The sequence below is a fragment of the Homarus americanus genome, unplaced genomic scaffold (genome assembly GCF_018991925.1).
Source record: "Homarus americanus isolate GMGI-L3 unplaced genomic scaffold, GMGI_Hamer_2.0 scaffold36734, whole genome shotgun sequence".
NCBI lineage: Eukaryota > Metazoa > Arthropoda > Malacostraca > Decapoda > Nephropidae > Homarus > Homarus americanus.
The window spans coordinates 9,724,499-9,740,489 of NW_024733126.1; the positions used below are offsets into that span (position 1 = coordinate 9,724,499).

Sequence of the window (15,991 nt, forward strand, 5' to 3'; positions counted from 1 at the left end):
TCAGGGGTGATCTTGATATTGCTGTACTCTGCTAATTGCTTGAGGTTTCATGCCTTCTTCAAGATATCCCTCCTGTGCTCCTGTGTAAGGATGGTGATTCTCACCAACTGCATTGTACATTTGTCAAGTTTTTCCACATTTATGATGTGCAACTCGTCTATAAAGTTGACTACATTTCTCAGCATCTATCTAACTGTTCGTTTGACTGTCTTTCCCTACTTCCTTCCTCTCCAGATTCATTATAATGAGTTTTTATTTGCATTTTCTTATTGATAATTGCTCTTTCAACTTGTCTTGAAGATTTTGTGCCAATTTATAAGTCTGTGTCACTGTGAGAGTTAACTTGCCCATTATTTCTTGTCAGTTCTTTAATTCTTCCTGCACTGATTGTTAGAATTCTGTTATTTGTTGCTTGAGTTTATCTTGTTCTTTATCTAACTTCTCTATCTTCTTTTTATGATCCTCTACAGCTGTTATTAGCGCCCTTACTTGTTCCATACATTTTTGCTCATGGTCTGTTCTGAGATGCATTTCAGTGCTTTAAATAGATGTTCAAACAGCCTTAAGCATTCCTAGTGGTGATCTGTTTTACAACATTGACATGTAAGGATCCCAGCTTTGTTGCCTGAACTCTCACTGCAGGAACCATAAGTGCCCCGAGACATTTTATTTGTATTGCCTTGGGGATGTGGAGGATCAGTTGCTTCTCTGATCCTCTGTATTCTGATGTCGAGAGCATGAGTTTAGTTAGTGAATACCAACTCCTTCAGTTGTTAACAATTGCTCAGTGCAAAGTAATCCACATAAAATTCATGAACTAATGTCCTGGTGGCAAAAAACTGACCTGACACATTGAGCTCTTTATCATTTTGTAGGATATGCCATTACTTTTCACTTATCTGTTACTTTGTGTACCACTGTGGACTGGTCTTGGCATTCCTTTACTATAGTATCAGATCTTTCTATGGAAGGGTAATCAATGTCACCACTAATGGATGTCACTGAATTTCTCTCTTTTTTTCTCTCTGTTTTTTCTCCCTATTCTTTCTGTGTGACTCTTGTGGCTTATGACAACTGTTGCTTCTTAATTATAAGTCCCACTCCAAACAATAAAGCTGATATTTTCACTCAAAATCTGACGTGAATTTACCCAGATCAAAAATTCAATGCATGGAATGTCCTAATGATGATAATTTTTTTTATTTTATTATTTTTTGGTGGAGCCCAGCAATAGTACATCTACATTGGCCTTTGAGAACCTCCAGCTTTCTGAGATTCAGTTTTGAGTGTCTACCTATAATAAAACGATAATACTGGAATTTTACATGTTCCCTACAACTATTTCAGGCTTGGAATGTGAACTGGGAAACGCGGCACATGATGATCCAGTTTGAGGAGGACAATGTGGTGTTTTCATGCTTGACCGCTGATTGCAAGGTATGTTCTCAAGATGCCTCAGATATTTTTGCCTTTTCTGTTGCTTTTTGCACATGTCTTGCTGGTGTTGAATGTGGGATAGTTTTTGTTTTGTTTTTTCCCAGGAAAGTTGATTCTTTTAGGACTATTTTATAAACCTAGTACCAAAGGAACCTGAATTATATGAGAATTATATGGTGAAATTGCATAAAGACGTGTTAAAGGGATCTCGGGGGAGGGAGCCACCCACCCGTGCTACACCCCCTCCTCTCTGCCTGCTGCTCCCAGATAAACACTCGTCTTCACATACAATATACTCCTACACTTATTTGTTCTTATTTTTATCTTTAGAGTACTGTACAATACATAGTTTTCTAATTTATTCATTAGACATATTGTATTATGTGGTTACTAACATTTTCCACTTTACAGTAAATAACAATCATCTCTGTGAAAACAGGGCATGCTATATTGTATTTTTTCTTTATTAATAAAGATATGTTAATCATGATGAACCGTAAACCATAAGAGGCCAATCATATGAGAATATAAAACTGAATCAATCAATCAATAAATAAATAAATAAACAAACATGATGAATGTGGCAACACTGGATCAGTCCTAGCCTGCATATATACCGGTACTCAAGTGTCTTAGTTCTCAGAAGGCCTATTGCAAATCTGTTAGACCACTGTACAGTATTCAGTAAGTGTGGTTCTTTTAATAAGATTAATTTATTAATCTTCCCAATTTCTAAATTAATTTATGTATTTTGTATTTCTTATATATTTTTTATTTCTTATTTATTTATTTCATTTTTTTTTTTTTTGTATTTCTGGGCCGGTATACAGAAAACTTTTAAGTGCTCGCAAACAGTTGTTAAGGTTGACATTTTCCTGCTAAGCACTAATAGTACATATACAAAACTTTTAAGGGCCTTAATAGTAGTGTTAAGTTAAAAGACTCCTGGAGCACTGCTAAGTCCCATAATAGTTGTCTGTTAGTTGGTAACCACCTTGGTTGATAACATGGCTAACCAAGAACAACATCAGCGGCGGCAACGCATTTATCAGGAGAGAAAGATGTTAATGAGAAGTGGTTTTTTCTTTAATTGATGCAACAAAGGATTCCTTTTTATTTTTCATATTCATAAGGATTTCTTTTTTTGCTAAGGTGAATTAATTGTTTTTCAGGTAAATTGTAATTTGTAAGTGAACTCATCATGCGATACCGACTGGACTGTGCAGGTATCATGGCAGTGACTGATTTAGTGAGAGAAACACTACAAAGTAGAACTGGGAGGAATAGAGCTCTAACCCCAGAGATGAAAGTGGCCATAACCTTGCATTATTTTGTGACTGGAAGAATGCAACTACTGTGTAGCAGTGATGATTTTGGAACCACTCGGCCCACTATCAGCCATACTATAACTCAGACACTGAATGCACTACCTGAACCAAACATTTTTTGTCAGTTTGTGAAGTTCCCACTCACCCAGAGAGAAATTCAAAGAAAGCAGCATTGACTCTCATGGCAATTTCCAGCCATGCCCTCTTTTAGTCTTTATTATTCAGGAAAGGCTTGAAGCGGCCATTCAATATTAACTGGTTATTTTTCATTATCCACCCATCACCCTTTTACGATATTTTTCTTATCATTTGGTAGATCTCATTGAGAAACAAAAGAATATACTTGAATTTAGCGGCACATTTAAAAAATATACGCGATATTCGCAATTTATTAGTTGTAAAAATCACGAATTTTTCTAAGTCCCAATTTGATGTTATGGTGACATGCAGCATCGCTCTCGTTTCGTTACCCATCCATCACCTTGTGAAGAATATATTTTTTTGCAAGTTTTCGTGCTGTTTTAGATGATTCTGACATTTATCTTTGGGGCAAATAACTTTTTTTTTAGTTGGGTTAGGTTAGGTCTGGTCAGGTTAGGATAGGATATGGTTTGTTAAGTCAGGTAACCTAACTAAAAAAAAAGTGATTTGCTCCAAAGATAAATGTCAGAATCATCTAAAACAGCAAGAAAACTTGCAAAAAAAAATATTTTTCATGTGAAAAAAAGTGAAGGGTGGATAACGAAAAATAACCTTAACTTTTTCTCTTCAATGGCATCCACCAATAATAAAGTCTGATCTGCTATCCAGATGGGCTTCCTTTTCTTTCATGGGGTTAAGGCTTCCATTTTCGTGATGCTCATCTTGTCCTCTCCTCAATAATACGTTTGTTTACAAACAGCACGGCAAGGTCAAGCCACCGATTACTATCCTTGGTTAATATATCTTCCTTCAAACTGCATAGATTAGATTTATATTTTTTTTAATGATCAAAATTTTAATACCAGTAAATGTAAATACTGAAATTAACCTTTATAATTTTATTGAGATTATTCAGCCATAAGACCATTTTATATGATGAACTGCTTTCCTCAGTGCTGTTTAGCGGTACAGTACTTAGCAAACAACTATTTGTGTGGTAAAAGTTTGCTTGTTAAGATTTTAAATATTACTGCTAGCTAACTGAACTATTATGTCATTAGCATAAAAGTTTTGTATACCGGTTCTGGTGACCAGAACACCTCAAGAGTCTGAAAATAGCGAATTCCGATATATTGAAGTCCAATTTATTGAGGTTTTACTGTGTATTTATCTCACTATTGAAAACACTTGTGGTAGTTTACAATAAAATGAGCATAGAGGAAGCATGAGTGAGTGTTTCACACCCATGTAAGCTCAGTGTGTTGTTTGGCATGATCCTGGAAGCATTGTTAGCGATCGCACCGAGTCGAGCAAACTTCAACATCACCATCTGGCTATTAGTTCAACAGCGGACAATGTTCCCAATCTTACTGGCCGAGTCCGCTAATTGTACCAGATAAAAAGACATCTGTTATTAGGTACACAGTATCTGGTATTGAGAAGTCTGTTATTATGTTAACTGTATTGTGTAATTATTATGTTGATCTATTTGTAGGTAAGTGTTTACTGTACAGTATTGTACATGTAAATATTATGCATTCCTTATGTTTGGTGGTCCATTCTGTCTTTCATGTTGTTTTGATCTTATGACATTTAAAATTTTCAGGTGGTGCATGAATTCATCGGTGGATACATTTTCCTCTCCATGCGTACAAAAGATGCAAATCAAAATCTCAATGATGAACTATTCCACAAGTTGACTGGTGGATGGGTCTGAGGTGATCAATATCTTATTACCTCGAAATGCTAATTTTTATGCCGTAAAGCTTTTGTGTTTGGTTTATTGTTTATCTCTGTAATTGAGTTAATTTTATTGTGAAAATTTCTGCTCAGTATTCTAATGATGCCTGCTTTATTAATATCTTATTTATATAAAAATACCAGAGTCAGTGGTATAAAGTATAAATCCCATTATAGTATGTAGAAGTGTAAGATTGTGAATAGAGGTAATTGCCAAGTATTCAAATAGTAGTAAATGATAAGATCTAGAGTGTGAAGCTTTAAGGTGTGCCCATGCTATAAGTTAAATGTAAGTTTGTCAAATTTCTTCCATAAATGCCAGCTTGAAAATTCCACCGCTTCAGAGAATCATTACAAGTGGCATTGCTACCACATTTAGTTAGGGAAAAATATTTAATATTCACAGACCAGTCATTTGTTTACTAGGCTTTACAAATTAACTATCAACACTAAACTGTGTATATTTATTTTACCAGTTGTGGAATTTATCATTCATGATATTGTATGTTTTGCAAACTTTTGTGTAGCTTTTGCAGATTTGGCTGCAAATCTATGTGCTCTTCCATTTAATAGAAAAAAGAAGGATATTTTGGTTTTGCAAAGAGTACTCTTTCCATAATGTGAATAACTAATGGAATTAGATTTTTATGTAAAGAGCATTGAATATCTCTTCTTTTATTGCAATTTGATCTTAATGTTTTCTTACATGATCGTAAACTTCATGAGCAATATTAATATTTGAGATGCCACTGTATTAACAAAGTCATTGGTTGGTTCTAAATTATAAGAATTCTGATTTAGGATGTAAGTACAGTACACTAAATCATATTTATGTTTGGGTGATTGTTTAGTGGAAGCATTCACCAGCATAGCTATTAATCTTCTTTAATAAGAAAATAATTCTTTGCTATTTGTTTTGCTTGGAGAAATTTTATGCACAAAACAGAGGCACTTGTAAACTTGTGACTTAGAGGCTTTAATAGTATCTCCAGGTAGGAGTTAGAAACATGACCTAAACATTTTACCATGTCGCTGCAGTTATTAGAATTTTCACAGTTAATTTGTATATGTTCTATGTACACTAGCTTTATTGAACTACATGTATTATTTAAGATTAGACTTTATGAGACTCATAGGTCCTAATGTGTGCTTAATAAGTGTTTGCATATGTAAAAATATAGCATATGGTTAACATAGTAGATTCTGAAGAAAAAAAAATCCTTTAAACAGGTACAATTTATTTTGCCTGTCATATTTCTTGCTTGCTTTTTACAATATTTTGGTGAAATATAGTATTATAATGCTTAATATATATAGAGGCAGTGCTTTTTTTATTAAGTATTATATTTGTATAGTATAGGTAGTTGAAGTTTACCATAAGGAGAGTGACTTTAAAGGTTTAATAGACAAATAATAAGTAAAGTATAGTATCATACTATTACAAGATCTGCTTATAAATAACTTATATTAATATGTTGAAAATCGATTCCAGTTGTATGTTAAAAGGGAAACGAGATTAAAAAGTTTAATTTTATAGTAAAAGACTGTTATGAATGTTGCAAATATTGTTTAAAATTGCACAGATCATATTTTAAGCTTTTAAAGAATGATATTGACTTGTTGCAGATCTTGACTAAGACTATTGCAGGCCTTGGCCAAGTTTGTTGGGGGTCTTGCTCAAGATTTTTCCGAGTTTGCTTTAAGGTCTCCATAGCTATGCTCAAAATAATAGACAATCATGGAAATGTTTAACACAAATTATTAATTAAAGTAATTATGGTGTATACAGCAGTGGAAATTTGCATATTTAAGAAATTGAAACTAATGATAAATATTAATGACTATACTAACTCTTGTGATGCCAATTGAAAACCTTTTGATTATCTTATAGTAATTTCTGTGTATAACCATGAAAATTTAGTAATTTTGCACTGTTCAATTATTAATTGCAATAAAAGGCATTCTAGTATCTAGTTGAAATTCCACTTTAATGGTGAAAAAGTGTATAGCAAAAAGTAATATAGGGAAAAAAATATTTACATTTGACACAATTTTTTTTTTTATTTCTTGTTAACAAATCAATTTGTAGAATGTAAAACTTATTAATACTGTGTAAATATTAATTTGTCCAAAAGAGGATTTTTGTTTTGTATAAACAAAAAAATATGGGGATTTTTGGATAACATTTTTAGGTGACAAGTTTCTAGGCCTGCTTTCAGTCCAGATATGTGTGAAGAATTCTGAGTAACGTTCATGGAGTTTCAGCACTGTTGACCTCCACAAATTAGTCAAACTGTGCAAGATAATAGATTCCTGATGCAATAACCAGAAAAAAGTCTTGCTATTAATGATATCTGCCAATTGTAGCCTTAGTAATGGTGCCTACTGATGCATTTAATGCTGTAATTTATATTATGCAGTTTAAATGTATTTCATTTGACGTTCATAGAATTCATTCTGTTTAATTTCATATTTTGTCCATAATCATAACCTTTTAAAATATTGAGGGTTGTTATCTTTCAAGTGTGGAACTATGCCTAATGATTATTATCCCAAAGTCTGTTCATTTAGTTTCAGAATCCATAAAAAAAATGGAGAGATGGAGAAGTTAGGTATACCTTAAGGCTACCCAGAGACTTTCAGACTGCCACTTGAAAAAAAAAAAAAAATCTTATTTCTTGCTATTTTGCTCCATCCACTGTATGTATTTTAGTGAAATTTGGGTTATACTTTACATTACTAAATTTGAATCCTTTGGTGTTTTCACATGTATTTTAATATATACTGTAATAGACCTCCATTACAGGAGCCCTCAAGAAGTATAATTGAACTACTGCAGTATTAGCTCGAATCAGGCAATGTGTCATATCATTCCACTGCTGTTTGGAAGTTCCTGGGCCTTGAATCCAGCTTCCTATCTCTCTGGCTATATGTATGAAATGTGATGCATTAGTACTTTTAATCCTTGTTTAATATTCTTTTACGTACTGTATTTAATAACTTTTGTTTTATATATCAGAATTTGATCCATGTTATATTCATTTCTTACATAATCTAGAGATTATATAAGAAACATTAAAACTATGAACATAGTTTATAAGAAATTTTTTAAATAATAACTAATACAAATTAAAAAAAAACCTTTGCCAATAGTTTTCCAAAGGATTGAAGTTACTGTCATCACACAAGAACTCATGGCACTCGATGTATGCATATTTTGATTGTTATTTGTTACCTCAATCCTAATTTTTACTGCACATCACCTATGAAGAGTTGGTCCTCAATTCGCTCAGGAGAATGTCAGAATTCTTCGAAGTTTAACTTAAAAAATTCAACAACAATAATACATTATTCAGTAGATATACGTATATATATATTTTTTTTTATCAAATATCTTTTACTGTGACTGTAATTCCTACTCAATTTATCATCCTCCCCTCCCCCCCAAAGACTTACCTTAGTTCTTCATATATTTGTAAATAACCAGAATATTTGACAAACTGTATATACAATTCTGATAAGTTTTGCTCATTTTGTTATCAGCTTAAACTGGGCTTCTCTACTTCCATAAATGTCTTCTACATGGTAGTGATGTGATTGGTCCTTGTAAAAGGGAAGTACAGTACATTGCTAATAAATTTACCAAATATATGTGATACCAAGACACAGTTCTTCTGTTTCCCAATTCTAATGGGAATATATACTGGATATTTTATTGAAGAAAGTGGGAAATTTTATCAAGAAAGATGGGATTTTTTATCATAGAAAATATTAAATTTTATTAAAGAAAATGGGAATTTATATAAAAAAAATGAGAAATTCCATAAAAGAAAATTTTAATTTTTGTCAAAGATGTAGTTTTATCAAAGATGGGAAATTTAATCAAAGAAAATGAAATTTTTTATCATGGACAAAGGGATTGTTATAGAAAATGGGAAATTTTGTCAAAGAAATTTATCTTTTATAAAAGAAAATAGGATCATTTTTAAATATTGGAATTTAAAAAAAAATAATTAAAGAAAATGGGAATATTCATCTTCACCTTCTTACGGCTATATTTCTCATACATGTGGAAGCTAATAGCATGGGGTCATTGTTGCCCTCAAGCAAGTTTTACAGCTGGATGTCCTTTCTATCACCAACCCTCTTTTCCAGAGTGGGGAACTGGGAATCACATTTTCAGTGCAGAAAAATGCATCTTAAATAGGCCAAAAAAAGATTATCTTATTTCAAACTGAAGTACAGTAGTAACCCGCTTAACGCGGTCAATTGAACCCACAGGGTACCGTGTTAAGTGAAAACCGCGTTAAGTGAACAACAGAACATGTGGGATTAATTCCAATAGAGACTGGCCCGACCCCCAAACTCCACTTTTTGACGACACACAACTATGTTGTAGTAAAAATGTTATCTTAACTTTATGGTGGTATGCACACACAATTAATAATTAAGAGAAATATCAATAATATTAGGTTTTTTAACACTTACATTAGTAGAAAAGATGGCTGGGCACATGGGGATGGGGGGTTGGTTCCGAGGCACAGGGCAGATTATTGGCCCTCACCTGTATCACTTGTATCAATTGTATCACTATCCACCACAGAGGCTTGCAGGGCCTCTTTGTCAAACCCCTCAAAGTCCATATAAGTCCATATCCTCATTATAATTATCACTATCACTGACTTGGGCCGGCTGTGGTGGGTGGCGAGTGAAGAACTCGGTAATGTTTTGATGACTGGGCGACCTTGTGCGCATCGTGCCCGCTCCGCTTCCCGCGTATATGGGTAGATGAACCGCGTTAAGTGAAAGTTCGGTTCTGGCGAAATCGCGTTAAGTGAAACCTCGTTAAGCGGGGTAATACTGTACTGTACAAACTTGAATATGTTAAATCTAAGACAAGAATTGCCAAACTTACAACTGTTTGAACCCATATCCTTAATTAATATGTTGAACATTACCAATTGAGAGATTTTAAGTAAAATGAAATCTAACACCTGCATTAACAAAATATCACAAGGGATGATTTTGACCATTGTTAGTTGTTTACCTCTGTATTTGTACCAAGTCCTCCCCTCACAGTGGGAAGGGCACTGATGCAGAAGTCGCATGTACAGTCCCCTTCACTAGTGTGTTTACAGAGGCTGTCATAAAAACATTCCTCAAACCATTACATCAAGATACAGTATTTGTTTCAATATTGTTTTACGTTGATGCCATAGTACAGGCAATCCCTGCATTACGGAAACTTAGGTTATGGAAATTCGCGTTTACAGAATTTTGATTTTTTTTCCCAAAAAATCACCCTTGCAGAATTTTGCTATATTAAAAAGGAAAAAAGAAAAATCGCAATTTATAACAAAAAAATTCTCCGAAATTTTTACATTTATTTCATGTGGCTTCTGCAAGACGGTTGAGGACCCACAACAATGGTGTTGGTCAGTTCGAATTAATTTCCCAGCTCGTGTTCAGAACTGCATTATTGTGTATTCTTATTCAAGATGAGTAGAAAGAAGCCACAAAGTTCAAGTGGTGTTAAAAGATCATGCAAAGGAATTATGCTGGACAATAAACTTGATGTTTTAAGGCGGTTTGAGGAGGAAGAAAAACTTAGTAACATTGGAAAAACATTAGGCCTTGCTACCTCTACAGTGGGCACAATATGTGATAAAGAGACAAAATTAAGTGAAGTGCCAAAGCTGCTACTCGTTTAACTGCTCATACATTCTACTTTCTCCTAAGTTTATGGATTGAAGATCAAACCAAGCAAAATATGCAACAAACACTGTGATCATTCAGGAGAAAGCCAAAAGTTTGTATGGTGATTTACAGAAAGAACAAGGTGCAAGTTCTGATGTAAAACCCTTTCAAGCTGGTAAAGGTTGGTTTGAAAGGTTTAAGAAATGCCTTAATTTGCATAACATTAAGATGGTTGGTGAAGCAGCCATTGTTGATACAGAAGCTGCATGTAAATACAGCAGAACTGAATGAAGGCAATTATTACTGCAGAGGGCTACACACCAGAACATGTGTACACTGGAGATGAAACTTGCCTTTTTTGGAAGCACATGCCTGCTAGGTCATTTAATTCTAATAAAGAAACGTCAGCACCAGGATTTAAGGCTTAAAAAATTGTCTAATGCTTTTGCTGGCGATATGAAATTAAAGCCCTTACTTGTGTACCACTCTGAAAATCCAAGGGGCTTCAAGGTATGCACCAAGCTTAAACTACCAGTGATTTGGCTTGGATGACTATGAGTCTTCCAAGATTGGTTCAAGAATTTTTTTTGCCCTGCATTAGAAAGGTACAGTAACACAGAGAAGTATATCCAACAGGGCTTTGCTCCTATTAGATAATGAACCCAGCCACCCAATTAACCTGAATTATCTTTCTAATAATGTTCAAGTGAAATATATGCCCAAGAACACAGCTGCCTTGCTTCAGCCAATGGATCAAGGTGTGATTGCCAACTTTAAGGCTAATTATAAGAACATTTAAATAACCCATAGCAGCAGTTGATGGGGAGGATAAACAATTAGTCAGGAACTTCTGGGAGAAATTCAACATCATGAACACTGTGGAGAACATAGTCGAGTCATGGGATGAGCTGAAAACAATAACTAATATAATGGTGTGTGGAAAAACATATGGTCAGAGTGTATCCATGACTTTCAATGTTTCTCCAAGTTGAAACTTAAAATGAAGTTCACCAATCTACTGTAACACTGGCAAATGGTGCAGGATTTGAAGAGGTCATTCAGTATGATGTGGTTGAGTTACTGAAGTCCCATAGTGAGCTGCAGGAGAAGAGGATATGGAAATTCCAACCACTGCCCTTGAGTTGACAAAGCAAATGGCTCAAGGGATTGCTCTTAGAGAGAAAGGTTTGCAAATCTTTGTTACTAACGATCCTAATCGAGAACATAGCCTCAAATTTTCAAGAGGCATTCAGAACCGCCTTAACGACTACAGGGAACTGTACAGTGAAAAAATGCACCTTCAATGCCAAACAACTTCAGACAAGCTTTTTGCCCCAAGAGCAGCAACGGAAGCAGAAGATGATAATTTACACGGTAAAGCAGGAATCAGCAGTGACCCTCTGTCTCCCTCCCAGTAACTCCAATTGTACCACCTCACCTGAAGCAGCACTCAAAATCATTTCTGGTGAGTTAAATTCGAGTGTTGTGTGCATTTATTATCATGTTTCAGCATGAATGAATAATCATTGTATGTATTTAAAACTGTTTATTTTCATTCATATATGTGCTTGTATTATGTTTCCATAGAAATGGATCTCAAATTATATAATGGGAGTCAATGGGAAAATTGGGCCCAGGTTACGGAAAAATTGTCAAGAACACAACTCTTCCATAACCCAGGAGATGCCTATATGTTTACTATTGTAAGTTTCCTTCTGTTGAATGTAAACAAACACAGGTCTGCCACACTGCACAAAACCTGATGAGCCCCTGTAAATGCACTAGTGAAGGGGACTACTTTCTCTCAGAAAGCTGGGGAGTGATGGACACTGTTGTAGCTGAACTGATTGTTGGTTAGATATACTTTACCTGAACTATAAAAAGCTATTTTTTCCCTCTATTAATATCTGCATATGAACAGTTCATGTTCTTTATTTCATTCTTCAGCAAAATAAGTTATTCTTCATTACAAGTATCACTTGAGATATGAATGGGTTAGGTTAAAAAAATAACATTCGTAAGGTGTGTATTACGAATAGATAGATATAGTGCATGGGAAAAATAGGGTTCAGTTACCCATTGACAAAAATACCCCAATATTTTTCCCCCCAACAAAAAATCGGTTCACAAACAAGAACAAAACCTACCTAACTAATGATAAATACCTTTACTTTTATCCACTTTGCCACTGATCAGCTTGTTAGTTGCTGGGGCAGATGGTCACGTCTCTGTTATGCACTGTTGGCAAGTACTGGGCATACACTGGCTCCGTAATGTAGCTGAACCTGCTCCAGTGTTGGTCAAGTCTGGTCTTGAAAGAACTCACACTCTGTGCAGTCACAACACTTTCTGGCAGATTGTTTCAAGAGTTTACAATTCTCACCATGAAAATTTTGCCCTCACAGTTTTCTGGACTTGTGGACTCTTCAACCTTGAGTTGTGAACTCTAGTAGGGCGAGTGTCCGCCAGCTCCAGATATGGACACTCATCTGAGTAGTGCCCTCCGAGATATTCATGAACTTCAATTAGGTCACACCTTGGCTGTCTATAGTATACAGTAAGCTAGGCAGTTGCAAGCATTCTAATCTTTCTGGGTAACTGATGTGCCATAGTGCAGACACCAGTTTGGTGGCCCTTCTTTGGACATTTTCAATCAACTGACAATTGGTGCAAAGCACTTTCGGGAATGAGAGATTTCCGGGTAACGAGACTACTCTCTCAAAATCCGGAAAAAAATCCCTCATCCCCAGAATTTTCCGGATAACGGAAAAATGTTCTCTGAAGTTCCAAAAATTGCCTGTTACATTATCTCTTGAACCCGGAAAAATGTCCCCCATCCCTGGAATTTTCCGGGTACTGGAAAAATTTTCTCAGCATTTCCGGAAAATGCACCAGATTTTGATCTCTCAGACCCGGGAAAAAAAACCCATCCCTGGAATTTTCCAGGTATCGGGAAAATTTTCTTGGATTTTTACGAAAACTGTGCCCCTCGGAAAATCATTCCCAAAACTGGAATTTTCCAGAAAATTCCGGATTTGGAAACGATTTTCCAAGAAAGTTTCAATTTCGGCTATCGGAGAGTTCCGGGTTTGAGGGATTCTGGCAAATGGAGATATTGCTTTTCATTGGCAAAATATTATTCAAGTAGAAGCAAAAGTATCCAGAGTTCAATGTACATACTTAAGTACTGAACATAAAAAGTAACAAAATTATTAATTGTCTCAAATATTAAAATAAATCCACAATAAATCATAAGAAATTAGTTAACTAAAGATAAAAAAAAAGACACAGCATTACACCAGTTTATTTGCAAATCTTTCAGTTGAGATTGATCAATAACTGATTCTAGAAATTATGGCTGTCCAATCAGGATCTTTTCGGCCTAAATATAGCCCACCATGACCATCCAACACTGATCACTTTCTTCCTTATCCACACAAGTATCGTCGACATGGGCTTATGATCCACAGACACAATGTTGTCTCTGCTTGCTTTAGGTTAGGATACAGGCCTATCTGGCAAGTATCTGAGGCACTTCTCTTCCTGTAAACTCTACAACTGTCCCAGTGCTAACACCCTTCAACACTATTGCCTTGACTGTCCCACTGACAGGGACCTCCTACCCTAGGGAGAGTCACTAACCGCTATATGTCACCACCTACCTATGTGTAATAATTTAATTTAATTCTTGTACACTACCCATGCTTTGGTGGGTGCTAACTCCCATTGTCCTTAGATCTAACCCATATCTCGGGCATAGGCTCAGTTGCGACAACGTTCCAAATCTTTGAGAATTGTTCCTCAGATGTTATTGCATTACACCATTCCCCAGGATGTCTCGCTGGAGCTAGACGGTGGTACCTAGTTCGCCAGGCCACCGCCAGGGGGACATTGATCAACATTCCAGAAGTTGTATTTATGTTACATGTGGTATTTTTGCAGTTTTTCTTCAATAATTTATTTATTTGCGCAGTTCTTAACGTGATTTTAAACTCAAATAGCAGAGTTACCGTGGCGCTGTTTTGGTATATTTTCTTGCAAAATTTCTTCATGATTCACGTAAACTCATGACAGTCAAACACGCACACACAATTGTATTGTAGTGGCTCTTCTCCCCTACAACTCCCAACTGAGCTCCGGCCGCGCGCCTACCAGCCAATCAGCGTACAGCCAGCTACGCCGAGAGACTAGGTCTATGCAGAGGACACAGGGGTACGATCGCCGACCTAGTCTCTACCTTCAACCTCTGGTTCAGGATCAGAGCGTTTCACACCTTACGCTTAAGCCGCTGTGATTGGTCCTCTCGCTACGCTCACCCCAAATCCTGATCCTCGTAAATTGTATAAATACGGCCATGCCTGGCCAGGGAGGGCATGGCCAGCCAGCCTTCGTCGTGATTGGACCTCTCTTCTCATCCTTCACAGCCAAGCCAGCTAGCCTGTCTCTTACCGTTGACGACCGGCACGCAAAATATCACCTCACCAACTAACACTTCTACACTTGGGAAGCTCGTCTCTGACAACGCCCTCTCTGTGCCTCCCCACTGATCAGGGGTGACTCCTGATCAGAGGTGGCCCAGATTGGGTGCTCTGCGACGGTTTCCTGTAGCGGACGCCTGCCGCGACCCCACTGGTGTTTCTTGCACCAGTGGCTATTCCTCCTTTATTCTTCCTTCTATTTCGCTCTGGCCTGGGGACCTGCATCCTAGAGGTGTATTCATCTTTGGGTCCTCCCTGTAAATGTTCACCTCCCTCCCAGGAGTTTGTGAACACGAAAGGGAGAAGGAGCAGAACCATCCCTCCGCCGAGCCTTCCTGGGAAACCGTGATCGTGCGGGTCCACCCGGGAAGGGGGTCGCATATCCTGTATCCCCCCCCCCCGAAGTAGGTACACTAGGGCTCACGCCTATAAGTGAGCAGATTAGATAGACACTAGGGAAGTAGGCTCCCCTGACGGGGCTCTGGGAGAGATACACGGGAACCACCTTTCGACCATTCAACCGACAAAAGGCGGTGGGAGGTGTTGTAATTCCTATGGTAGGTTAACTCACCCAGACTAGGTAGGCTACCTATCGAATTTCAAAAGGTGGCTTGTCCACTTTGCCCCCTCTACAATGAGGGCACATAGGGTAAGGATACGCTCCCTTGATGGGGATGTATCCGAACCGTGGAAGAGCTCACTAGCCGAACTGCTCGGTACAAAACTACTAATTAAGATCACGAGCCTTATAACAACCAAGGATTCATTCATCGCCCTCTGCCTGACAGAAGAAGACGTTGACTCCCTACTATCGAATGACAGCATAAAGGAATTGAAGAAGCAATGATTCGAAGTAGTAATCCCACCACAATTAAGAGCCAGGAAGACCGTAGTACTTAAAAGACTGGACAAGACCATCACAGAAGAATCGAGCGAACAACAATTGAAACGTGACCTGGAACTAAGAAATAAATGGGCCAAAGTAGAGGAGGTAGTTAAACTACCTAAACTACCATCTATGCTGAAAATTAGGTTTCAGGACATAGGAATGGCACAAAAAGCAATACAGGAAGGATTGTCTCTCCTACTACCATATAGGCAGCAATCAAGTTGAAGAGGAAGAATTTTTTCCCATCACGCCTTGCTGGAACTGCTACAAATACACCCACA

General features: G+C 36.7%; 1 protein-coding gene across 9 annotated transcripts in view; it reads left to right on the plus strand.

Annotated features, from left to right (window-relative positions):
- Positions 1-8,310, plus strand: part of LOC121869334 (unc-112-related protein-like) — an 85,327-nt gene extending 77,017 nt beyond the window's left edge. For all 9 annotated transcript variants that reach the window (XM_042370631.1, XM_042370630.1, XM_042370633.1 and 6 more), the window contains 2 exons: positions 1,348-1,437; positions 4,513-8,310. In XM_042370631.1, the coding sequence (XP_042226565.1) occupies positions 1,348-1,437; positions 4,513-4,623 (201 nt within the window). In that variant the 3' untranslated portion in view covers positions 4,624-8,310. The remainder of the gene's footprint in view (positions 1-1,347; positions 1,438-4,512) is intronic.
- The last annotated feature ends 7,681 nt before the right edge of the window (positions 8,311-15,991 follow it).